At 49.4% G+C, this 26,692-nt stretch overlaps 2 protein-coding genes across 2 annotated transcripts in view; both read right to left on the reverse strand.

Moving 5' to 3' along the window:
- Nucleotides 1-425: 425 nt before the first annotated feature.
- CNGA2 (cyclic nucleotide gated channel subunit alpha 2) lies at nt 426-10,163 on the reverse strand. The gene is made up of 7 exons (XM_023202276.1): nt 10,097-10,163; nt 6,427-6,562; nt 6,141-6,233; nt 5,283-5,453; nt 4,132-4,239; nt 2,383-2,489; nt 426-1,996 (listed from the first exon to the last, which is right to left on the reverse strand). Exons 2-7 carry the CDS (start codon nt 6,534-6,536, stop codon nt 591-593), a joined length of 1,995 nt encoding a protein of 664 aa, XP_023058044.1. The 5' UTR covers nt 6,537-6,562; nt 10,097-10,163; the 3' UTR covers nt 426-590.
- An 11,644-nt stretch (nt 10,164-21,807) lies between these two features.
- The window catches only part of FATE1 (fetal and adult testis expressed 1), a 7,193-nt gene continuing 2,308 nt past the window's right edge, over nt 21,808-26,692 (reverse strand). The window contains exons 3-5 of the mRNA XM_023202280.2: nt 23,509-23,615; nt 23,019-23,097; nt 21,808-22,375 (exon numbers count right to left, since the gene is read on the reverse strand). Coding sequence (XP_023058048.1) covers nt 22,244-22,375; nt 23,019-23,097; nt 23,509-23,615 — 318 coding nt within the window. The 3' untranslated portion in view covers nt 21,808-22,243. The remainder of the gene's footprint in view (nt 22,376-23,018; nt 23,098-23,508; nt 23,616-26,692) is intronic.

Genomic DNA, 26,692 nt, shown 5'->3' on the forward strand with positions numbered 1-26,692 from the left:
TCTGATGGGGAGGAATAGCCCTTAGTGGGCATCCTTCTACCGCCTCCCAACAACACTATCACATCCCTTGGCCTGTCTTGGGAGACAGACACTGGGTACCTGATCTAAATGTCTATAGTAGGTGCTTAAAGTACATGCATGTGCAGGGAAAAGGGAGTATTCAGAACAAATGTTAGAAAAAGTGGCAGCCAGAACCAAGGGAGAAGTGACTATGTGCAAAAGAGCCAGAGGGGGGCAGTACTGCAGCAAGGTGTATGTCATTTTGCAAATGGCCTTCTTCAGAGCGGATCATTGCCCAGGCTCCCAGTCCCAGGACAGACCCCTCGGAGACAGCTGCTCCCTTCTCCCTTCCTCAGACTTAGGCAGGCTGAAACTCTCGGAAGCCCAGCCAACACAGTCTGTACTCTCCACAAAATGGGCTAAACTTGGAGGTGGAATCTTGGATGTTTAGGCCAAAAACCCGGGATCAGAGAGGCTTTTGGGAGAATTCAGGGAACATGAGGGTAATGCATGTAAATCTGGAGATCTAAATAGCTCCTCTAGCTCCTGGGATCAAGGCCAAGGCTGGAGAAGCAGTTGGGCCCTAGGTTTTATGGCTTGTCAGCAGCAGCCAGCTCGGGGCTGCTCATCCCATCAGACAGGTAGTCATCTTCATTGTTCTGTTTCATCTTGGTTTCCAGAATCGTGATGCGCTGCTTGAGCTTCTGCTGGGCCCCTGTGTACTCAGCCAGCAGGCGGCCAAAGCGAGTGTATAAGGTTTCCATGTTGGTCTCCAGCTGCCCTAGCTTCTCCTGCACGTCCACCTCCATGCTGGTTGCCACTTCATTCTCATCCAGCAGCCCCTCCTTCATGAGGATCTCCCGACCCCTCTCTTCTAGGACTTTCTTGGCATCAGGGTATTCAGTCACTGCTTCCATAAGATCATCCTTGGACAAGCAGAAGAGGTCTGAGTAGCCCAGGCTGCGGATATTAGCCGTGCGTCGATTGCCCATTTTACTTCCCTTAATGTTAAGGATACTGATCTCACCAAAGCAGCTTCCAGCCGAGAGCAGGGCATACTGAGTCACCCCATCATCAGCCACCACTGCCAGCTTGCCCTCCTTAATGATGTACATCTCCTTGCCGATGTCCCCTTTGCGACAAATGTAATCCCCAGGACTGAAGACCTGAGGACGGAGTTTCAGTACCAGCTCTACCAGCAGGCCAGCCTCACAATCATGGAAGATGCGCACTTTCTTGAGTGTGGACAAGTGGACATTGATGGCTATCTCAGCCCTGAGCTTGGCTGGCAGATTCTTGAGAACTTCTCGCTCATCCACTGTCTTCTTATTGGTCCACAAGTAGTCAAACCACCTAATGACTTTGGCTTCCATCTCCTTGCTGACCTTTCGGAACTGCATGTAGTGTTTCACAGCATCGATCTTAGCCTGGAACTCTGCCCGGGTGGCATTCATGTTGGAGATCATGGAGCCCACATTTCCCACAATGGTGGCAAAGATGAGGACGCCAATCAGGAAGTCAAAGATGACAAATAGGTACTCCTCATCCTTTACAGGGGGTGGTGTCTCCCCAATGGTAGTGAGGGTCAGTGTGGACCAGTAAAGGCAATAGATGTATTCCCTAGCCAGGTAGCCATACTCAGGGTCAGTGATGTTCGGGTAAACCCAGGTGTCAACCCCAAAGCCTATGGATTTAGAGATGGCATAGTAGATGCAGGCATTCCAGTGGATGATGACCAAGATGTAGAGGACAAGGTTGCTGATGCGGAAGATGTTAGGGTAGCTGGTGCGTGTCTCTGTCCGGTCAAAGAACTCAAACATGCGGGCAAAGTGCAGCAGGCGGTTGAAGCGCACCTCAGGGCTGTGGATACCCACAGCAAAATAGATCAGGTCAGTGGGGATGATGGAAGCCACATCCAGCTTGAACTGCAGGGTGTGGATGTAGTTGTCTCGCAGTTTCTTGGTATCTTTGACCAGCAGCCCCTGCTCCAGGAAACCTAGTAGAGATGCAAGCCGGCATGTCACCTCTGCCCTCAGGGTGTGTGTGTGTGTGTGTGTGTGTGTGTGTGTGTGTGTGTGTGTGTGTATATATATATATCTCCTTCCCTATAGGCTAATATCTCTAGGCAAGGAAAATACCGGTCACTGAAACCTCCTTCCCAAGGAGGGATATAGCTCATATACCAGGGCTGGCCAGAAGGACTCTAAGAGAACACCCCCTGATTGAAACCTCTCTATGCATGTGGGACCATGAGGTTCAAAGAGGGGCACTCACCTACCAGAGTCCCGCCCAAGTAATTTAGTCCAACACCATGTCCAGTGGGCTTCCTAAAAATTTGGACTCAGGCCTTCGGATTTACCTGCATCCCAGTTGCTCACTGACCTGTGCTCAATCTGATGAAGATGTCTGCAATGTAGACCACATCTGAGACATAGTCCAGCACCAGCCACACCAGGTAGTAGTCTTTCTGTAGGTCACTGAAGCAAGCTCTGCAGGAGGACAGGGCTAAGCTTCACCCTCAAAGCCAGCCAAAGGTCCCTTGGAGGTCCCAAACTGAGTGTTCACTGTGCAGGACTTGGGCTGGCTACCAGGGGCATCATTTAGTCACAGTCAGCCTGATGCCAAGAGACACTTATCTACAAGTAACTTCTGCCCCACCCCTCCTCATGACATCACATCACTACATAGACAGCACCACTGACCATTAATTTTCTGTCTCACCCCCTGAACTGTGAGGTCCAGGAAGGCAGGCACCCCTCTTAGTCATTACGGCATGCCCCATGCCTGACCTAGGGCAACAGGATTTGAGCACTCAAAGGCTGTGAGTTGAATGAATGAACAAGTCATTGGAAGAACAAACTACAGAACACAACTGAACCGTCTCCATGCTCATCTCTTCAACATACATCTTATTCAGCACTCAACAAACAGCACTAGCCAATACATGTGAGAGAGAGGGTAGTAGTGGGAGTGGAGAAAGGTTGGAGGTTGCAAGAACGTTTTAAAAGGAAGTGGAAGGATTTGGCAACTGCGTAGGGAGAGGGTTGGGGGAGAGCAGAGTCAGGGACAGAGCCCAGGATGATTGTCCAGTGAGTGTACTAGTCAAAGGGGAGAGTCATTAATTCTGACTACTTGGTCACATTTAGACTGAAACTCCAGCCCCCTGCCCTTCCCACTGAGTCTGCAGAGCTGGCCCGTGCCAGTGATGGCTCATTCACAGCCTCCAGCCACACTAGGCCATCCTGAGACAGGGTTTTTATACATGCTGTTTCTTCTGGCCAGAATGCTCCCTCCACCATCCTCAGGTATCTAATTAGCTGCCTCCCTCCCACCAGCTAAGGCATCACCTCCTCAGAGAGCATGATCCCAACTGCCCTTTCTCTAGCAGCTCTCTTCCATCAGTCCCTGGCATCATCCTGGTCATTTGTTTCATTTCAGGTTTACAGCCATTGTCCGCCACTAGCCTGGGAGTTCCAGGAGAGCAGAGACCATGGTGGTTGTGCTCACCACATTATCCCCAGCACTGAGCACACATGAGGTGCTCAGTCAAATCCTTGCTGAATGAATGAGTGGGATTGGGATGGAGTAGGTTGGGGAATGCTGCCAAGGAAAGCTACATGTAGATAGTGGCTTTTGAACTGAGCCTGCAAGGAGAAGAATCTCCATAGGTGGAAAACGGAAAGGAAAGGGAATTTTCTCTAGAGGAAACAGCGTGTTCTGATCCAAGAGTGGTGAATGCTGGGGCTAGGGTGTGTCCAGAAGGTGTAGCAAGAGAAAAAGGTCAGGTTCAGAGGAGTTTGAAGGCCATGCTTAGGACTTGAACTTCATCCCGTGGACAGTGGGGAGCCACTTAAGGGTTTGTGAGGAGGGAATGGCATCACCAAATCTTAGTTTTCTGTCAAGCATGTTTGTTGCAAAAGTGGAAGATGCACCCTAGGTGTGTGGAGCCACTGTAGTTGTTCCAGACACAGGACAGACAAGAAATCTTCATGGCGTATTAAATGGAGAGAGGGTTGGGGCTAACAGAGAAGTTGGAGGTGCCATTGGTATCCAGGGACTGCTGCGCTGTCAATCCCGGGGTCTGAAGACTGGGTTGCTTTGGCCACCCCTCCTGGGCCCCACCCTGCTCACCTGGCCACCAGCAGGCACCAGTTGTAAAGGACAGGCATGGCAATGACAAACAGCCAGCAGTAGTACCAATCCCCAGCTGGGTCCAAGACAAATAATTCAAATTTCTTCCTGAGAAGACAGACAAAGGCAAAGCTTGGGGATCAGGTCCCCCAGTGTGATAGCACCCCAGCTCCCAGAAACCAGAGGTGCCTGAGAAAGCACTGCCAAAGGGGATATGTGGGGTGAAAGATGGGTTGGCTGAGGGCCCCATTTTTCAGAGAGCTACAACCTGGTACTGGGCATCTGAGTGGAACTGAGATGGGCAGGGGCACCCATCTTCCCATTCTGAACCTAGATAGGGCCATTGATTCCCATGCACCTTACAGGTCCCTTGCCCAGAGGGCAGAGCTTTCAGTAGTGGTGGGTCTCAGGGCCTGGGAAGGGATTTCCACAGGATGGTAACTGGGGTTTACGCCTATTCCCACATCCCTCCCTAAAGACAGGTGCTCCAGGTGAGTGAGCACCACGAGCTTCCTGCCCACCTCACCTTCCCTTTTCAGTCATTGGCCTCCAGCCTCCAAATCACTTTCCCAGATGTTGTGTGCTGCTTTGGCAAGGGATATTGCGTCCTGCTTTCCCTCTACTGGCCAGAGGTGGGGAATGTCAGCTTGGCCAGACATCTGCAGTTGTCTTCTCATTCCTCAAAGGACAGACCCTCCAACTCTGCCTTCTCTGCCCTCCCCACACTATCCTGCTCCACCATCCAGCCCTTCTCCTCCAGCCTTCTACATGATCTCTTCAAAGACCCACTTCCTCCCCCACAGTGGAGCTGAGATTGGCATCCCCTCCAGGGCACTCCCTGAATGCACCCTCTCAGTATTTCCTGGCCACTGGAACTGGGCTGTACATTCACGTGCAGCAAGAGGACATCTGGCAAGAGGCAACTAAGGCAAGAAAAGACACCAGAGGTTCTCACGGCAAGTAGGCCACTGGCTGTTGGGGGAACAATGGAAATATTCTGGAGTTGAAAACATTGCAAGTCACCCTTGCCCACCACTCTCCTAACTACAGCAGGGTTTGTCATAGCCCCTGGCAGTAGCATGGAAACCCCAGTGAGCTCTTCCATTGCATGCTTGAAGCCCATTTGAGCCCCACAGGCTGAACAGCTGTACTTGGTGCCTTTGTCCTTGCCATCCTTGTCGCCTTTGCCATCCCCCTGCTGTGTGGTCACAGTGTGGAGTTCAGGCCCACGAAAACGTTCGAGGAATGAGTCAGGCCTAGGTTCCTCCTCTCGGAAATTCTTGTTGGCCCACTCTCTGATGATCCCCACCAGGCGAACTATCCTAGAGGTGAGAAAAAAGGAGCATTGGCCAGAGCCAAGACTCATGCTGTTCAGAGAGCACCTGTCCCCACGAGCTCACTGTCTGCTGAGGAAGATGAAAGAAGGACAATGAAACCTACAAACAGGCCAGACCATGATTTCCCATGTACTAAGAGCTGCGGTAGAGGCCAGTACTTAGGGCAGGGGGCTGGGGCTCAGGCATGACCCTGAATGCAGTCCAGGGGAAGACAGCTCTCCTGGGAAGACTTCCTATAGGAAGTGCCATCTCAGTTGAGGGTGAGAAGAGCAAAGAGGAGGTCTTCAGGACAAGATGGAGATTGTGTTAAGGCAGGAACTGTCAGGAGTAAACCTTGCCCTGAGCTTCCTGCTTTCCCTATGGAGCCTCTGACTCTGGGATAGAGAGGCCTTGGGTCCTCTACCTAGTCCTCTCTACTGGGAAGGGTATCGCTCTCTGATGCTGAGACAGCCAAATGTGAAGGGAGGCGTCTTCTGGCCCCTCTGAGCTTGCCTGCCTTGGGGTTTGCCCAGGCCTCATGAGGAAATAATTACGTTTTGCTACCACCGACAGTGCTCCCTGGAGGTCTTGGTGGACAGGACTAGTGGGACTGGGAAGAGGAGGGCGGTGGTAGCCACCCTGACAGGCCCCATGAGTAAGAAAGGGAAGCAGCAGGGTAGTGGTGGGACCCACCTGCGGAAGCCACCCCTTCCCCGCTGTGGGGCATCCACGTCTGCCAGCCTCTGCAGTTCTGAGGAGGTGTCATTGTCAGCTGCAGAGTGTGGCCTGCGGGAAAAAGAGCAGGGTTGACCCAGGGTTATCAGGGCATGACTTGTCTCCCCTCCTGCATCATGCTTAGAAATCCCATGTTCTTTTTAGCGGCTGTCCTGGAGACAAAGATTGCTTGCTCTGTGACAATGAGGCAGAGCTGGGAAGAAGTAGCAGCCTCTGTACCCTCCCTGATACCATGCAGACTCACCTGCTGCTTGTCCTGTGGTCATCTTTGCCATTGGCCTTGATGGCAGAGGGTGCATGATGGTTGTGATTATTGGCTGGGGAGCTCTTCACGCCATTGGCTTTTTCAGTCATCCTCCATGTACAACCAGAGCACTTATCTGCCAGGAAGAGGGCCAAGAAGAAGGTCACAGAGGACCCTGACACCCACAGAGAGTGGGAGAGTGGCAAGCGAACAGGATGGATTAGAACCCAGGCCCACCTCGCCAACCTCAGCACCCTCAGGCACTGCTATGACAGTCAGGGTAGTGGGATACAGCATTCCCTAAGTGCCAGGCGCCAGGGGCCAAGAAAATGAGGGTACTCCCCCAACCCTAATATGTAATTGCAAATGGAAACAGTGCTAAACTACAAAAAGTGTTTGCTTTTCTATTTTACCCCAGTATTTTTTTTTTTTTTTTTACATACAAACTATCAAAGCTAAAACAAAACATAACAAACAAAAACTGTTTAAGCCATCTTCCTGTGCCTTCACTTTGCAGATGTCTGGCACATACGTAAGCTGCCAAGCATCTCCAAGGCAGCCACTGCCCCAAAGCCCTGGCCCAAGGGAGGAAGTGCATCTCCCTGACCCAGAATAGCTTCCCTCTTCCCTAAGGAGCATAAGCTCTGAGGTGGTCTCCAGTGAGGAGAACCAGAAATCTGGGTGGCTTGGGGAGGTGTGGGGTAGAGAGCAGCTGCTCTGGGCCAGGGAGACTATACCTCCTCCCTTGGGCCAGGGCTTTGGGGCAGTGGCTGCCTTGGAACTGCTCGGCAACTTAAGCATGTGCCAGACATCTGCAAAGCGAAGGCACAGGGAGATGGCTTAAACAGTTTTTGTTCATTTTGTTTTGTTTTTGCTTTGATAGTTTGATAGTGAGGGCTCTCTCCTCTGTGCAGAGCAGGAGAGGGACAAGGGCAGTGTTCTTTGCCAGAAAAATCCCTCTGGCTGCTCTGTGGAGCCTACATCAGAGGGAGAGCAAGAGTGAAGGTTGGGGCAGGGAGGAGGCTGGACAACGGTACCGATGGAGCCCAAGACAAGAAGGCAGAGTGCGTAACTATCTAGGAAGGAGAATGGATGGGACTCAGAGAAGGAGTGCATGTGGGGAGCAATGGAGAGAGTGGATGGGATCACAAAGAAAGAGGAGACAAAGTGAGGGTCTGGAGCAGAGTTGTGGAGAACCCCCATATTTAAGAGTTGAGCAGAGGATGAGGTGCCCACAAAACAGATGGAGAAGGAATAGCCCAGGAGGTAGCAATCTAGAGGAGGGACAGGAGATTGTGTCCCACAGTGTCTCTTGCCACAGAGTCAGGAGATACTTGGAGGAGTTCTTCCCTGCCAGGGCTGGTTGGCATGCCCTACCAGGTGTGGCCAGAAATGGTCAGCATGACCCCCAGATTTCCCACAGCCTATGCTGCTGGACCCACACAGTCCGGAAGCTGTTCCGGGAGCTCCCTCAATCCCAGCCCAAGCTTGTTCCAGCCTCTGAAGCTATCACCATGGCAATGGCAGGCATGTCAAACAACCTCAGAGATGCTCATCTGCTGCTCTCTGTGGGACTATGGCACCAAGATAGTAATGAGGGCACTTGAGGGAAAGGAACCAGCATCACTGAGTCCCTGCTTGGACCCTGGAGACAGCAGACCATGGAGACAAAAAGTTCCAGGCAACACAAACAAAGCCAGAGCCATTCGCACCAGAGTTTCAGGGCTGGCCTCCTGGAAAAGCTGGTGTTGAAGCTGAAGCTGGCAGATCAAAAGGGCTGTAATCCAGGGCCAGGCCAGTGCTGGGGGCAGAGCATATGTTCACATCCTCTCTAAGGTTCTGCCACAAAGACAGATTCCCCCCACCCCATGAGCCCTGCTCCTTCTGTACCAGGAAACAGACCCGTCCCTGAGCCTGACTGCCTGCATACCCTCCACTTTGTCAGAAACTGCCCCTCAGGCTGCTTGCGGGAAACAAGGCAGTTGGACTGGTGGGTCTCATGTATACACCCTCTCCAGGAAACCTCAAGTCCCAAGGCTCCAGATACCATCGCGTCAAATCAGCTCCTCCTCAAAGTTACCCACCTCTGAAAGGGGCCTGCCCTCTTCCCAGCCTCTCAAGCTGGAAGCCTGGTGTCAACCATAACTCCTTGTTTCCTTTATCACATCCAAGCAGCCTCTGTCCTGAGTTGATTGCCCCCACAAAAAGCATCAAAGTTCTGTCCACCCATTGCCCTCCATCCCCAAGGCCCTGGACTGGTCTCAAGCCTTCAATATGGCTCTCCAGGCCTGCTGCAGTGGACTCCAGATGGCCCAGCGTTCACTGGGGTCTGGACTGGAGGGGGCACATGAGCACCAGAGTTTACATTGCAGGTAAAGCTCTCAGGGAGATGTATCTATCCCCATATCATGACAGCAGAGAAAAAAGCTAAGGATGGAGCTCTGGGGAACTGCAACCATGAAAGATAGCTGAGGGGCTGAGTGAGTGAAGGGGAATGAGGCTGGGAGTATGAGAAACATGAGGGAGTTCCCAGGGAAGGCAGACTTTCAGGAAGGGAGCTGTCTGCAAGGCCAATGCCCCCCTCCCATATCAGGAAGATAAGTGCTCTGTGCCAGATACTCCTTGCCCTTAAGATGAGAGCTGGAGCGGGCACTGGGTGGAACAATAGGGGCCTCTCTGGGGACCTTATCAAGAGTAGCGTCAAGGAGTCGTGGTGAAAGAGAGCTTGTTTCACAAAGTTTCAAGCGAGGAGTAGGAGGGGACAGACAAGAGATAGAGCACATAGCTCAGTCTTTCTAAGAGACTGACCAAGAAAAAGAAGAAAGATAGAGTGGGAACTGGAGGAGGGTGTGTGGCTGACAAAGGTTCTCTGTCTTGCTGTTGCTGTTATTATTCTATGTCAAGAAGATAATAAAGCAAGCTTAAAGGTTTTGAGGAGGAATTCAGTAGATAATAAAAATACGTGTGCTTGTGAGCAACTCCAGTTGAGGCTGGAGCCCATGAAAGATGGGTGGAATGGGAAGGTTCAGGTACCAGAGGAAGTGACAGGAGACAGATCCAGGACAATGGGAAGGGGCTGCTGAGAAACAGGCCACGAGACAGTTGAAGGGATTCACTCTTGCAAAACCCCAGTGTTCCAAGTGAAATGGGAAGGATGTGGGGGCTTTCATCTTCAGAGACACCAGGCAGCAGTAGGTGCACACTTTGGAGGAGGCCAGAACATTTGCAATAGCTGCTGCAAAGAGAGACAGGGGATACCAAACAAGTGTGAGGACAAGAAAAGGCCTGGCAAGGAAGACAACAGACCATGTACCTACCAAAGAGAACAGAGATGGGCAACAGATCTTAGATGAGCAGTGGGATTCTCAAGGAGGGTGGTTTAACAGCCTAGAGTAAGGCATGATTATTTGATAAAAAGTCCAAACATAGTCAAGGTGGAGTTGTAGGCTTCTTTTCTCCTTATCCACAAGCTGAGCAGCCAGCCCAAGACTTTAAAGAAAAACCAGCCTGGTCAAGGAGTTTATTGAAAGAGTTTTGAGGAAAATTCCTTTCTCTAGAAGTCAAGTCAGAGAGAGAAGGAACAAGTTCGTCATATAGCCAAGATTAGAAGTTTCAGTTCATGGCCCATTCATTCACTCATCTATCTCATACACATACCCAAGACACCTACTATGTGCCGGGCCCTTTGCTGGGTGCTGAGTTTAGAAAGAAGAGTCTGGCAGTCTCGATCTCAGTGGTGCTCCCAGAGTAAGAGACAGATAGGGACACAATTTATCGCAAGTCACTTCTCTGTTCATGTTCTATTCTGTTTCTGAGCAGCGTCTAACAGTTTATCCACTCCATCTTTCTTGAAATAATGGATTCTACTCCCCTCGTTCTCCTCCTACCTCACTGGCCACTTCTCAATGTTCTTTGAAGAGGCCTCCTCCTCTTCCCCAACTCTAAATGTTGGAGTGTCCCAAACTCAGTCCTTCAATGGACTTGTCTTTTCTCTCTTCATCACCTCCTTCTCCAGTCTCATGGCTTTAAATACATCTGTATGTTGATGACTTGCAAACTCTTAAAACCAGTTCAACCTATCCCATGGACAGTAATTTACCTCCCTCACATAACCACTTGGATTTTGAATAGGCATCTCAGTTTCTGTATGTCCAAAAGTGAGTTATCTTCCCCTCAAAAGCTTATCCTTCCATAATCATCTACATCTCAGTAAAGGCAAAGCCATATAACTGGGAGCCATACTCCCAGTTACTCCAGTCACAAACCTTAGCATCATCCTTGACTCCTCTTTTTCTCATACCCCATAGACTCTACATATATGCAAATCATATGGGCTCTACCTTAAAAACATACCTCTTATCCAATCACTTTTTATCTCCACCATTACCACGTTAATCAAAGCTACCATCTTTTCTCAGTGCCTGGAACATAGTAGGTGTTCAATGAATAAGTTTTAAATGAGTAGTCTATGCATGGTACCTGCATTTTTCCCAGTCCATTACTCCCTCTCTTTTTACTTTCATTGTACAGCATAGGATTCTGCTGTATCAATTATTTGATTTTAAAGGAACATGCCACCCTTTTCCTCTTAGCCAACATGGGGTAACAGGGATCATATTTTTCCTCCGGAATGAAATAACCAAACATATAAAAAATATACGACACAACAGTTTTCAAGACTATAAACATTAGGCAACAAAGGACAGCCATCCCTAAGAGACAGGAGCCAAATGTGAATCCTGTGACTGCCCCAGATTACTCCTTTGTGAGGGTTTCCAGGCCATGGCACAGAGGAGAATGCAGGTGGAACCTGATGGATGACTCCCTGGGTTAAGGACAGAGAAGAGAATGAAAGGAGACCAAAGCAGCTAAAGTTTGCAGAACAGAGTACTGCAGAGGAGAGAGCTGCACAGAGAGAGCTCTGGAGACCTGCAAAGAGTCTTTCCCAAGTATCCATCCAAGTGCTTATTTGCATACACCAATGAGGTGGTTATCCACGACTTAGGAAAGAACCATCCCCCCAAATTAGACATTACAGTTCCCAGCTCTCACACATAGCCTGGAATAGTGTCTCATGCCACCAGTCAAACTGGAAACCTAGTGGTTCATGGGCTATTGGGTAGAGTACCTAGAAGGGGCTTGCCTCACTCATGAGGAATAACTGTTCCTTTCACTAAGCATGGTTCTAGTCCTACTGAAAAATCTTAAAAGCAAAACCCAAAAGGATCAAACTCTTTCCATTAACTTAACTTCACACCAGAACAAGGTTCAAGAATGTTTTTAGAAGTACAAAACCGCACAGCACCCAACAAAGTAAAAATCACAATGTGGCATCCACTCAGAAATTATCAGCCATGCAAATGAATTCTCAATAATGAGGAGGCAACAATTTATCAATTGAAATAAACCCATAATTGACACAGATGTACAATTAGTACACAAGAATATGAAAACAGCTAATACGACTGTATTCTATATGTTCAAAAAGTTAAGTAGGGCCATGAAATATATAAAAAGACCCAACTCAAATTTCTAAAGATGAAAACTACAATTTTTGAGATGAAAATTACACTATGTGGGATTCACAGAAGATCAGATATTGCAGAAGAAGGAATTAGTGCACGTACAGACAAACTGATTGTAAAATGAATTTACAGTATTTATTTAGACAACGAAACTATCCACAGTGTAGCACAGAAAGAAAAGACAATCAGAAAACAACAATAGCAGCAACAGCAACAATAAAAAGCAAAGCGTCAGTGGAAACTACACCAAGGCATATGAGTATCAAAGTGCCCACATCCACTGATAATAGGGAAATCGTAACAGTTGCACGAGAAAGAAGACGCATTATGCACTGAATCACAAAAGTGTGGATGGCATCTAATATCCACTAACAAAGGTACAGGTGACAACAAGACCTCTCTGCTAAGCTTCAAGCTTTCCTTCCAACTTCCAACTGGACATTACTCTCTGGGTGCCCTTGGAAAGCTGCAGCTCATCTTGCCTCAAGTCACACTATTCATCGCCACCATCAGCACTTTGACAGATAGACATTTGTGACTGACTGGGCCTTCAGACCCTCAACTGCTGGCTTCCAGGGTGGCTTGGCGTTCTAAATTCTCCCTGAAGAGCATGCCCAGGCTCCTTCTCCCTGTCCACAGCTTTCTGCCAAGTTTCTCAGGTCCTGGGGTGAAGCCTGTGTTCAGACTATGCCACCCTTCTTGCCAATACTGCCTGCACTAGAGTATGTACTGCCTGAGGGCAGGCATCAGTGTCTGTGTTCTTGTCCATTACATTCCTGCACCGCACTGAGGCTAGCTCCTGAAAAGCATTGCATATATGTTGGTGGAAAGAAGGAAGAGAGGGAGAGAGAGAGGGAAAAAGACATAAAGGCTAGATCTTGGTGAAGTTCTGAGGAATCTCGGAAGACAGCGCTCAGAAAAGGGAAGTGCTGAGCCTGAAGCAGTGAGCAGGGGAGAACAGATGCAGGGGGTCTTCCTGGGGAGTGGGATTGGTGAGGGAGTGGCTTATGAAACCGGTTTCTCCAAGTAACCACATGTCCCAGCTTCTTATACAGCCCAGCCCATCCTTGACAGAAAAGCAGAAGAAGCTCAATAAGGACTTAAATGATTCGATCAATATAATTAGAATACTTGATCTAGTTAAAAGAGAAAAAATTACATCACCTCAATTGGTATAGAAAAAATATTGAGCAAAATTCAGAACCTATTTACTTTTTAAATATCTTATGAAATCAGAAATAGAAAGGACCTTCTTTCTATTCCTAATATATACATAGAAATACATATAATATATAAATATAAATATATATTATATATACATTATAATCATCTATTTCAATATTAAGAAATTGTTTTCTTTTTTCGTGGGATTAGGAATTTTAGGTAGGGCATGGTGGCTCACGCCTCCAATCTCAGCACTTTGGGAGGCTGGGGCAAGTGGATCACTTGAGGCCAGCAGTTCGAGACCAGCCTGGCCAACGTGGCAAAACCCCATCTCTACTAAAAATACAAAAATTAGCTGGGCGTGGTGGCAGGCGTCTGTAATCCCAGCTACTCGGGAGGCTAAGGCACGAGAATCACTTGAACGTGGGAGGTGGAGGTTGCAGTGAACTGAGATCACGCCACTGCACTCCAGCCTGGGAGACAGAGTAAGATAAGACTCTCTCTCCAAAAAAAAAAAAAAAAATTTTTAAGTAAAATTTTAAAAAAGGAATTTTAAAAAGTAAGTAAATTGTCACCATTTCTAAACAGTACTGTGCTGGATTTCTTAGCCAGTGCAATAAGCAAGAAAAATAAATGAAGTGCATAGGTACTGGGAATAAAAAGAAATGTTTTAAATAGACTATGGTTAATAATTCATAGTATATTTCAAAACTGCTAAAAGAGAAGATTTGAAATAGTCCCAACACAAGAAATGATAAATGTGTGAGATTATGGGTATCCCCAGATTTGATTATTACACATTGTATGCATGCACCAAAATGTCACGTGTACCACATATTTATAATCTCTATGTATCAACAAAAAAATTTAATGTAAACAATGAAACTATGATGATGAAACTGTAGGAAACATTTTATATGATATTGAGTTAGAAAGACAATACCATGAAAGAAAACATTGAACATAAATTCACATTAAACCCAACATTTAAGAGAATACAATAAACTGAAAAAAAAGTTGACAGAGAAAGAAAAAGATTTTTTTATAAACAGAGATCTTACAAATCAATATATTGAAAAAATAAAAACAGTAAAATCACAAAAACACACATGCAAGGATACTAGTCACAGTAACGTATACCTTAATGAATTAATCAATTAACCGAGTGAACCAAGACCATAGGGTGGAATACAATGCAGCCCTTAAAATGGTATTGCTATTGTAAAAGACTACTTCTTGTCAGGGGGAAAGCAGGTTTCAAAATGGAAAGTTCTGTTATGTTAATAACGTAGTCCATACATGCATGTGTGATATACATTCACACACAGATACATAAACTCACAAGATCAAGACTTTATTTCTCAATTCTGAGGGTGTGGGGAAATTGTTTTCCTCTGTGTATTTTTTACAGTGTCCAATATTCTGTATTGTAGTATGTGATGTCTGTAGTCGGGAAGAGAGGTTATAGGGCTATATAATAAAATAAAATATTACTTTAAAACAACAGCAGCAACAAAAATCCAGCCCATTTTGGTTTCAGGTTCAAGTTAATACCAGGTCAAGCCAAAATATCAGTATCAATCCACTGATACTGGGAAGGGATCTTTTTCATGGTTGACAGCCTAGAGATACTACACGTCTTAGCTAGAAACTAGTCCCCCAGATAGTCAATATCTGTTATGTTTTAATATTAAAAGTCTTGGGTGGCAGGCAGAGAACAGTACAGGGGAGAATCATAGACATCATGGGGGGCAGGGCAGTAGGTCAGGCAGGCAGAGAAGCAGGGAGGTATGTGGGTGAGCAGCAATAGCGAAGTCCCAGAGGAAGCAGTGGGTATCCCTGACAGGAAGCTGGAATCTGGTGATTCAGGGGCAGGTTCTCACTCATGGAGCAGCTACCTTGTGCTAAGTACTTGACATAAGTTAATTCATTTAATCCTCATGACAACCTGACAAAGTTGACACTACTAAGAGTAGTGTCCCCATTGCACAGATTCATACCTAAGCAATTTGGCTCCAAAAGCACACTCAGTCACAGGGCCAGTTTAGAAGGCAAAAGGAGCCAGGAAGTGCACAAGTACTAAAAAGAGAGGTATGGTCAGAACTGCACTGAAAGCAGCAGGCTCCTGGACTGACTTTTGAGTGTGGAACTGAAGCTGCCATGACCCCTGTGCCTAGGCTCAGGAGGGACAGTGGGAGGGGGCCCCGCTGTGATAAGGTGAGCTGCAGGAGCTGGAGGTGGAGAGCATGCCCGGCACTCACTAGGCAGGTAGTAGGCCTTTGAGTCTGAGCCGTTTCAGCCTCCCTGAGTTCGGGCTCCAGCACAGCAGCTTCATGAACTAGGTCCTTGAGAACTACTTATTGAATGAATAAAATCTTCAGAAGGATACATAAGGGGCAGGGCTTTGCCCAAGAGGCTTGGCAGGCCAACGTGGTTGATCACTACCTTGACAGGGGGCTACAATCTAGTGTGGACACCACTATGCCCAACTTACCATGGTTGGGCTGCTTTGCCAAGGGAGGCTTCGTCTCTTTACAGACAAAGATGGGGCTGGGGCAATATACCTGGCATCAGCCACACACAGTCCATACCCCAGGGGAGGCTCCTCCTAGAAGGCCACCCAAGACAGGCTGAATCCTAGTGATTGTAGCTCATCTCCTTAAATGCTCCTGTCCTCACTGAGAAGACCCTCCTGAGCTCCACATCTTCAGGTGCCCATGGGCCATCTCCATCTCCTAGAGGAAGACACTGGGCCCCTGGAACGACTATGTTCAAACTGACATGAACTTCTGTCCCTCCACCCCAGTTCCTCTGTCCCCAGCGCCTTATCCGGAGAAAGGCACATCTTGCCCCACATGTGCTTAATTCAGAAACCTAGGAGTCATCCTTGATACCTCACACACGCTCCCCAGATCGTATTTATTATTCTGCTGGAATCTCTCTCCAGCACCTTCTTCTCCATCCATTCTGACTGCTGCTGCCCTGGGCCTTGCCCAGACTCTGTCACAGTCTCACTGTTTCTCTATCTTCAGATCCCAGCTCTTCCTTTCCTTTACCTTCCACACCACCAGGGTGAGTTCCATAGGACTACACCTGGTCCTGTCTGTTGCTCCTCTGAAAACCCATGGAAAGAAGACCCACTCTAGAAATAAACTTTATGTGACAAGGACTCATCTAATTTTTTTAGTCATTAATCTGCAGAGCTGAGCCCAATGGTAAGCACGTAATAAGTGCTTGATACATATTTGGCAAGTGACCGAATGAATGAATGAATGAATGAATTCCCAGAACTTGCTCTGTACTCTCCCAAATCTACCTTGTTTCATGTTCACTTTTCCCCGACTTTATTTGTATCATAGATTTATCATATCCTGACAATGAACTACAGATTTTTTTGTTCCCTGCTGCATGCCAGGATTAGGGATCATGACCAGTATTTGTTGGATGAATGAAAGGATCATCTAAATAATACAGTCCAAACTCTACACTCGGGCTTTCAAACTCCTTCAGGATGTCACTAGACCCATCTCTGCGGCCTCATCTCCTATGGGGCCATTTTGTGTTGGAGCTTAGTGGGGGTGTGGCCAGGGCTGGTCTTGGCAGTTTTGTGGCCACCATGACACCTGCAGACCAACCAGATACATATTCTGTCTGCCACATGCATGTGTCCAGTCCAAGCACTAGTGTCCCTCCCTCTGGAGAAGGTGGTCACTGATGAGTGGTACTAAAGAGCGGTTGGAGGGGGCCCAGTTATGAAGAAAGAGGGGCCCAGGGACCCAGCTACTGGCAGGATGTCTAGAGATGAGGCTGCTCCAATACTAGCTGCCTCCTATGGCCACAGTCTCACATAGACGGAGCCTACACTTGCCACTCTGAGCTCAAGCTGAGATGGATGCAAGCTCAGCTGGAGGGCCCAAATGGGGTGCCAGGCCTGAAGCAGCCCTGGAAGCCTATCTCTGCCCCAGGCCTGTTGCCTGGCTCCAGAATCTTCCCACAGCCAGAAGCTCCAAGGGCTTCACCCCGCATGCATTTCCCCAAATGGCAGAGTGGATGGCTCCCAAGCCTGAGAGGCCTGAAGTGGGTGCTCCCCTCTAAGGATCTCCAGAAGAAGTCAGGGTGCAGTTCAAACAGTCAAAAGCAAAGGCTGCAATCCCAGCATGGTTCCTGAGAGAAGGCCACATAACCCATGCCCCTACCTCCACTGCTACTCATATGCAGAGACCCATAGGCTCCAAGTGAACACTGCCCATGTTCTGAGGCTGGGGGGTCCAGAAATGCTCAGAGTCAGGCAGGCAGTGAAGGCCCATGGGTTCCCCCCTTCCTCCCACTGAAGCTTGCCTGTCTGGCAGGCCCTAAGTCCCTCTGCTCCAAATCTTCTCCAGCAACCTTCCCCGCCACTCTCCTAGGAAAGGCCAAAGTCCCAGCTGCTTCAGGACAAACTTTGTGTGGCACTCAGTGCCTCCACCCTCCTAGAGCCCCAAATAATTTATTTGACTGCTTTAACAAGGGATAAAGTTTCCCAACACAGCCACTTTCCTCAGCTCCCTCGGCAGACCATGCACATGAAGACCCATGTCAAGCCAGGTTCTAGGGCTTTTCACGGACTCCAGCTCTGCACCCCCATGGAGGCAACTGGCCTGTGGTCACAGAAAGGTATCAGCCCAAGATCAGCCCCTTTCCTCACCAATCAGATGGCTTCAGAGGCAGGGGATCTCCTGACCAGTCAGCATCTGTTGGTCCTTCTGCACAACCTCCAGTCAGAGACAAACCACAAACCACTGGGGACTCATCAGCATCTGGAGCTAAGAGAGATCTCCTGCCATTCCTGCCCCTCAGGCCAGTGGGGCCCTTGAGTCCCTGACAAATTAGCTGCAGCCTCCAGGTCAGAAAGCTGCCCCAACCTGCCTGAGGCCAACAGGGGAAGCTGGCAGAGGCCGAGAAGAGCTCATAACCATAGCTAAGGCAAACTCAAGATGCTGCCCCAGGGTATCACCTGCCCACTGGAGAAGCTGGCCTGTCTGTGGGCCCTGTATACCCCAGGCTGTTCGCAGGCGAGGGCCGGATGCTAGGCTGCCTGGCTGTGGAAGCTGCTTGCCTGCCCAGATCCAGGAGCCAGCCCCTCCCAAGCTCCCTGAGGAGCCCTCCCTCGTACGGAGCATGCTCAGAGCTTTGTGTCTGGGGATTCAACCCCACCAGCTCACAGCCCTGGTGTACTTGCCTCCAGGTCTTGGCACAATCTCAGCCAGTCCACCTGACCTGAGGTCAAGCCAGGGAGAAATCTGAGAGAAGAGGTACCTGGGGTAGGGCTGGCCTGAGGGGGAAAATCCATACCTTCTCTGCCGGGTCCCCTGGACTTGGCCTCCAAGAAGGATTGGGGTTAGGGAAGGGAAACAAGGCAAGACGCTTGGGGCAGTGAGCTTTGGGCTCCTTTCCAAGAAGCCAGGATTTCAGGCTGCTCCTGGGTACACCAGAGTCCCCTCCATGCACCCTCATGTACCCCTCCTCACATGCCCACCTTCCTCTTCCCACCTTCCACCAGCTGCCAGGAAGCCAGCCTGTGACAAAAGAACTGGAATATTGAGTTTCAGCTTTTGCCCAGGACTGGCGGAGGACCAGGGGCCCACTTGGCAGGGCAGGAAACTACATAAATGGAGGATTAAAGCTTTGCCCACCTGCGCAGCCAGCTGGGAAGACAAGCCACTCCCTCAGGGGGCTGCTAGGAGTGGCTTAAATGACATCCTACGTGCAAAGCCTGGGGTACATACAGGTGCGCATAATCTGCATGGAACAGCATAGAGAGTTTGCAAGGATACGCACCAACCAAACCATGGGAAAATACTTCAGTGGAGGGACTTGGCACTTGGGGTGCAAGGGACTGTGTTGGCTAGGCCTGGAATGTTTGCCTTTTTGGGGAGAATGTGTTCATGAACAACTTGCGTAATTAAACATTTTTAAGAAACAACGTGTATGGCACAGAGTAGATGTGCCATAGGAAGCAATGAATAGAACTGACTTCCTTTGGTAGGGAAAGGTTTTCAACAGAAGGCACGCCCTAAAGGCCAGGAGGGGAAGACCAGGGCTAGAATCAATCTCTGGGGGCCCTAATCAGAGGCCATCCTGCCAGTCCTTTACTTGTTCCAGGAGTGCAGAAGACAATGCAGGTTACCTTGTGCCCTCAAGAAGCTACTGATCCAGTGGAGGACTGATGTGTACCCCTCTAATACTAAGCCTGGGCAGCCCCTGGGAAGCTTCACAGACTACAGATAAACAGCATGCCAGGAGAATCCCCTCCCCACCCCCAAGTAAGAATGAGTTCCTTCCCTCATTCATTCACCCACAGCATCCTGCTTTGCCATGGGGAAGTTCATGGCTTGCTGAAGGAAGGGGTGGGCTCAGGGTGGAGGGGTTGGGCAAGGCAAGGACAGGTTGGCAGAGAAATGCAATCAGATGAGCAAATGCTTCAGGTGGGTCAGAGCCAGAGGGCCAGGCAGGAGGTGCCAACTTGCCTCCTGGCACTCTGCCCCCTGAGCCTCTTTGGGTCTCCCAGGGGCTCAGGAATCACAGATGTGCCAGCCCCCACAATATGGTCCCCATGCCCCTTAAGGAACATTGCAGAGGGGCCCAGCCTGGGCAGCTCTGACTCCAGGTCCTCTCAGGAGCTTCCTGAGGTCTTCTAGGTGGGGCAGGGAGTTCTAGAGATAGAGCAAGAATGCCCATCTAGGAACTGGCCCCCAGGCCTGCTGGGAACCAGCCAAGTGGTCACACAGAAAGGCAGGGTGGAGGCCCCGTCAAGGGCTCCTTATGAGCTCATCTGGCTCAGGAGACATTCCTCCAGGGCACTGCCATGCTGTTTGTTTGCAACTCAGCCAAATTGCTCCCAAGGGTGAACCTTTGTTTCACAACAGATTTTCAGCCAGACTTTTTCTGCAACTATGTCCATGTCTGTGCAGGCTCACAAACACTTAGGTCCCAAGGGGCAGACCCAGCCCTTCCCGGTTGCAGTCTCCTCTTCCTCTGAGCTTCCTGTGAGGCCTGACTGGGGCAGGAGAAAGGGGCAGCCCAGGGTAGACAGTGTGAAGGCTGGACTCGTGGCAGTGGGAGCCCTGGGCTGACGGCAAGAAGCTGCACGTGCTGCCCCTGCTCCATCTCCCTGGTTCCCTTAATATTCCTCTGTATCTTGGGTCCTGGTCTGTCCTGAGGCTGAAGGAAGAGGAGGGGCAGCCTGCAAGGAGGTCCTCCTGTCTTCCATCTAACCCATGGGTGACTCCTGGGGCCCCAGGGCCCATTTGCAGAGGACAGGGAACACCCCTGGTACTCCTTGGCCCTCTTGGCTCTCCTGGCCAGAAGTACTCATATCTGGGTGCTGCTGTTTCCCCATTCTGCAGAGGGGCTTCCTGTAGCACTTGATGACCTCTGTGCTCTGGGACCAGAGAGAGAATCTCCCAACTGTTTCTTTCCTAGGTGTCCTTTTCTCTGCTTTGAGCAGGGCCCAGGCTCCAGGGGCCACATGCCTGGTGTCCCACAGGGCTGACAGGAGGCCCTGCATCGTCATCTTACAAGTATTGCAAATCGTAGAGTGTCAGGGGTGGAAGAACCCTGTCATTGTGTAGGAGCCCATGAGGACCAGAGAGAAAGAGGGGGAGCAGGGGCAGAGCAGGCTCTGGGACTCAGTCTTCTCTCTCTCTCCCTCTACTCTAACTTCCCTCCCTCTGCCACTCTGTGTCTCTGACTTTATCTCTCTCTCTGCCTCTCCCTTCCTCCATCCTTTCTTCTCTCCTCGCCCCTCCTCCTCTCCCTGTCTCTTCACTGTCTCTCTCTCACATACACAGGCACACACATTCATTTCATACCTAGTGACTAACACACTCCCCAATCTTTATAGATGGAGAATCCTTGACAGATTTGGGGGATTAGGGAAGGTGCACTTAGCAACTAAAGCCAGTGGAAAGTTCTGGGTCAGAGACATGTGTGTTGATCCCTTGGTCCCAGGGAAAGGGGTTGCAGCTCTTCCGTAGGCCTCCTGCAGCCAGGCACATCTGCACTGTGGTCAGGCCCCCATGTGGCAGGCAACATTCTCCACCTCTCAGGCTCAGCCCCACTGGACGACCCGGCTATTCACCCTGCCTGAGGTGTGCTTCATGGGCTGTGGACCCACAGTGTGTGGTGGGTAGGGTGCGGGGTATGTGTAGCTCCTGTTCAGCCTGCAGAGCTGAGGCAGGACCTCATCTCCAGTGAGTCTGTCTGCAGGAGGCAGGTCAAACCCTAGCGTAGGACTCAGCAAAACTCACACCAGAGAACTCACACCGAGGCCCTGTCTCGCTGGATGACCCAGGTACATGTTTCCTCCCTCTGGAATTCAATTTCCTCTTGTGCAAATGAGAATGTTTCTGGTCCCTTTCAGGAGATTTCCTCTGATTGCATCCCTGCAACACAGTCCAGACATGCTCCCAGAACCACACACCCACAAGCACCCATTTGCATGAGCCCAACAGGAAGAACTTTGCAAAGCTGGGGCTGGGGACAGTGAGGCGGGGAAGGTGAAAGGGAGGAGGAAACCAGGGCCCCTGGGGCAATGGCAGAGGCTCAGTCCCAGCCACAAGGTCTTTGTGAAGAGGAGCTGTTGTTCCTCAGTGCACCCCAATCCCACTGTTGCCCCAAATGAGTGCTGGACACAAGAACCTCAGCCACAGAGTTTTGCTGCTATGGCGGAACTTTTATTGAGCATGATGTTTGCGCAGAGCGCTGTGCACGAGGTGGAAGCAAACAAGGGAGGAAAACAAAGCCACACCCCTGCCCACAGAGGATGGAACAGAAGGGCCGCTGAGGCCAGGAAGGCAAGGTTGCCACTAGGTATTACTGTGGCGTCCAGATGCCGCCATGCTCTTCACCCTTCAAAGGGTGGCATCTCAGCCCATGCAGTCCTCCTCCACCTTCGCAGCAGCCAGGACCTCACAATGCAGTGACCTGGCCTCCCCAGGTAGGAGGCCTAACCAGTGTTGAAAATGACCCTGACGCTGCCTGAGGGCTGTTGGGTGATAAAAGGGGGATGGGCAATGGCGGCCCGGGGAAAGAGGAAAGAAAGAAGGGGAAGCAGGGAGGGCTCCAATACGGAGGCCGCGCCGGGGCGATCACTGGTTCATCCACAGCCACAGGTTGGCAATGCAGGCTGACACCAGCACGGCGATGATCAGGGTCTCCCTCTGGCGCCAGGTGGCGCCCTGGTCCTCCAGGGCGCGCAGACGCCGGTTGACTGCAAATAGCTGCAGAGGAGCCAAAGGCAGGACTGCTGAGCGAGGCTCTTCTCCAGAAGCCCACAGCTCAGCCATCGGAAAAGCATAAAGTTAAAGCAAGAAGGGGCTTGATTGCCCTTTGGCGGTGGAGCGGGGAGTGCCCCAGTGAGAAGCAGGGGGCTGGGCCAGGTCCGCCAGACCAAAGACTTGGCTGCTGCCTCTGCAGGCCCTACTTCTGCCTTCTCCCTTAATGCTCACTTCCATTCTCTGGAAGAGGCCAGCCCATTCCAGCTGCGCCGGGAAGCCAAGGAAGGAAGGGTCTCCTCCTGAGAAGGTCTGGGTTTGATTTGAACAAAGGCCACCCCTCTCTCAGACCGTTGGGTATCACACTCTCTCTGGACATAGAACACTTATCCTTGTATGTCCCCTCTCCCTCCACCTTTGATCTGCCTCTATTCCCTGCCAGCATCTCAGGGACAGCAGTAGGTTTGAGATTGGACATCTATCTGGGTCAGAGCCATGGGGATGAGGAGGAAAAGGAAGGGAATCTGCCCCACCTCCAGCGCTAAAGGGAAAGATGACTGTAAGGGGCTACAAGACCCCAGCTGTTGAGCCCTGACTACTCCAAGGCATTGTGATTCAGCTTGCACCCACCAATTGGGTCCCTCCTCACCTGTCTTCTCATGACTTCCATCTCCAGTACATTGAGCTCTTCCAGGCTAGTCTGTGCCACTGCATCTGTCCCTGGGTTGCTGGGAGAGAAAAAAGACAGAGGGTCAAAGCTGCTGGTGGTCCCCGGCAGGACCTGGCAGTGAGCACAAGAAGGCAGTGAGGTCAAGCAGGTAAGGTCGGGATCTTCTTGGACAGTGACTCTGTGAGCCCCCAGTCCTCTCCCATGGTAAAGAGGGCCTAGGGCCTTGAGGACTGGGAGTCAGCCTGAGCTAGCCTGAGCCAGCCTGGCCCAGCCCAGCCCAGCCCAACTCAGCTAGCCCACAGAGCACTGGGATGCCCCAAATGGGCAGGGAGCCAGGGTGCTCATGGTCTCTGACAGGGAGGCATTCCAGGCCCTCATGACTCCGTCCTGGCCAAGCTGCTCACCAGCCCCTCTGCCCCACTCTGGGCCCTGTCTGAGCAGCCAGGGCCCACAGACCCTCAGCTCTTACCGATCATAACGGAAACGCATGCCTTGGAAATTGCCAGGGTACTCCTGGAGATGGGTATCCCCATGGCCTGATTCTCTCAGCATTCTGGGCATTGGCAGCTGGGACCCCTGAAGAAAGGAATGATCAGTAAAGTAGCCTGCCCAGCCCCACGTGAGTGGCTTCCCCAGTTTGCCCAGAACCAATGGTGCACCACATGGGGAGTCACATGGTGCCTGGTCTCTGGAATCAAGGGCTGGCAGCTTCAGGCCTCTAGGAAAGCTTGGGAACTCCACACAGGCTGCTGGCCACCACCCCACCTGCACCATGCTTTTGGTCATCCAGGCAGGCTGTGGCAAAAGAAGAGCAGTGACAGGGGTCTCTGTCCTCTGCAAGAACTTTCACATGCAGGTATTAGCTGAGAGGCTGAGCAACCTACTGAAGGAGAACGTAAAACCTTGATTGGCAGCCCAGGCCATTGAGGTCTGGCGAGGTGCCTTTACTTCCCAAGGATGCATGGTAAATGTCAGGGCTAAGGCTAGAACCCTGGCTACTGGGAAACCACCAACTCCTCTGGGTAAGCCCAGCCAGCCATCCCTGTGGCTTTCATTTTCATCCATCTGCCAACAACTCCCTAGTGTGTACATCTCTGCCCCAGAGCCCTTGGGCCAGGGCTATCTGATGCCTTTGAAGAGTCAGTGGAGGATAGAGGAACAGAGCATGGCTTTTGGTGCCAGACCTGCCTGGGCTCAAACCATAGTTCTAGGTTTCCAGTTCAAGATGAAATATTTCACAAGCTGCTTATTTAACACACACCACATGCCAGGGACCATGCCATCCTCTAAGCCCTTACCAATACTAAGTGATTGATTCCTCATCACAACCCTGTGAAATGGTATCATTAACATCCCATTTTGAAAGTAGGGGAAACTGAAACACAGAGAGGTTAATAAACTTGTCCAAGTCACACAGCTAGTAAGTAGCAGAGCAGTAATTTGAACCCAGGACTTTTCAGTCCAGAGGTTATACTCTTAACCATTACACTATGATGTCTCTCATATTTAACACTCGTTCCTGTTAAGGCTCCACTAAGTGCCACTGAAGATAATAAAACAGTATAAACCCATAAGAAGGAAGACAACACGAGAGGCATCAGCTAATGAAAGGATTCAATAGAATTCTGGAATCCAGGAAGTGTCCATGGAGGAACTAGGCCTCAGTGTGGATGGAAAGCAGATGCGACTCAGCTGACAAGGGAGGCCCCCGACAGCAGCATCCAGAGAGGACTTAGACCTGCAAGGACAATGGCGGCATATCACAAGAAAGGAGAGGAGGGAGGAAAACAGGGCCTTTAACTAATGATCTGTGTATGAAGCAGTCATCCACACTTCTCACTCTTGGCTGGCAGCCAGGCACTTACCCCCAAGCCAAAACCTGAATCAAATGAATAAGAAAGCTGGGGTGAAAGTGACACAAAATAAAACCCTCTTCATTCTGGCAGGGTTCAGGGTGCCCCACGTGACAGCCAGTTCCTTACCTGCTTACCCTGCTGAAGTAGAGCCTGCCATTTGAAAGGCCTGACCGAGGCGTGCAGAGTCCTGGGTTAGCTCTTCTATTTGCCTCATTCTTACAAAAAAATAGACAACCAAGGCTCACTTGTCACCTCAGAAAGATCTGCAGCCCTCTTCTGTTCTGAAGTAACAACATCAAACTGAAGGTGGATCGATTTCTGTGTAAAGGATTTTCATAGGAACTTTGCCACTGCACTCTGTTTGTTGCAATAATGCAAAACTAATCTCTCTCAAGAGGAGCACACAGATATTGGTGCAACATTTTTATGAACAGTAGTTCATGGTCACAATATTTTATTTTCTTAAGATACTTCAAAAATTGCTTTAAAAAGATAATGGGAATTAGAGGGACCCCATAACTAGAATTTGATCAACGGTGTCTCTTAGAAAAATTTTCAGACCATTGCTTGATTTTCCTATAAATTGGAATCAGAAGGACAAAGAAAAATTTGAGAGATTTGAAGGCAAAAAATAAGGATGAATGGCTGATGGCTGGATTTTGTTTGTTTCAGATAACATAGTTTGTTGTTAACACACCAAGTCCCAACTTCTCTCTGTTAATCATTTCAAAAAATGTCATTTTTATTTCCATGTAGTTTTAAAGGCACACTACTTTTTTTCCAAGTCAGCAGGATAGCGTTATTAACTTTTCTCACCTTTGCGTATTATGATTCTCCTAGAGACAGTTGCATTAATTGTTTTATTCAAAAATAAAGGAATGAATGAATGAATGAATAGAATAAATTAGATTTCCTCATTCTAAATTTCTAAATTTAATTTATAAATTCAATATAATGTCTATATTTTCAGTCTACCTCTAGCCCTCATAGTCAACTTTAATTAAACCAGAGATTATATATCCTCTAGCCTCAGGGACGTTGGTGGCTTGCAGGAGCCTGACTTCCTGGAGCAACTTGATTTGGCTTCTGTCTTTGGACACAAAAAGCCAACTCAATATTTGAATTATTTTTATTCCCAGGAAATCTCTAACCTGCAAGCTTTTTTTCTCATTCTTCACTGGGGCTACCCAATAAATCATTTCAGCAATCAAGTCTCCCTCCCTCTCCAACCTTATTGCCCCCCCAATAACTTTCAAACTTTACTGTGGTAACAGTAAAACCACCATTTTCTAACGCTTTCCCTCATCCACCTGAATGTGGTGAAAAACACTGGCTACACAATGATAGGATTAATGATTCCCTAAAACAGTCAGGTCTCCCTCCTCTGCAAAATGGCTCAGTATCCTTTGCAACAATGTGGCCAGCATTTTTCTAGAAGATTCAACACCCACAATGAATGTAGCTTAAAGAATTGGCTACAGAACTGTGGGACTCACATGATTTCCTGGAGCAGTCAGACCTCCCTCCCTCTCCAATCTTGTTGCCTTTTCCCAGCAGCCTTTGCAACAGCATAACAACAATTTTTGTAAAACTTTCCCTTACCCACAGTGAATTTAGCTAGCTAAAATGATTGGCTACAGAACTGTGGGACTCACTTAATTCTCTAGAATAGTCAGGCTTCCCTTCCCCTCCAAAATGACTGTGTTTTCCCAATATCATTTGCAACAGTATAGCCACTATTTGTTCTAGAACATTCCTTCACCCATATCGAATGTAGCTTAAAAGGACTGGCTACAA

This window comes from Piliocolobus tephrosceles, chromosome 12 (genome assembly GCF_002776525.5).
Source record: "Piliocolobus tephrosceles isolate RC106 chromosome 12, ASM277652v3, whole genome shotgun sequence".
NCBI classification, from domain to species: Eukaryota; Metazoa; Chordata; class Mammalia; order Primates; family Cercopithecidae; genus Piliocolobus; species Piliocolobus tephrosceles.

Excerpts from the sequence above, each read along its gene's own strand:
- CNGA2 (XM_023202276.1), bottom strand. The coding sequence starts at position 6,536 with ATGACTGAAAAAGCCAATGGCGTGAAGAGCTCCCCAGCCAATAATCAC. Across the intron at positions 2,490-4,131 it reads TGGTGCCTGCTGGTGGCCAG|AGCTTGCTTCAGTGACCTAC; the intron begins GTGAGCAGGGTG and ends GTCCTCCTGCAG. Across the intron at positions 1,997-2,382 it reads CTTCATCAGATTGAGCACAG|GTTTCCTGGAGCAGGGGCTG; the intron begins GTCAGTGAGCAA and ends CATCTCTACTAG.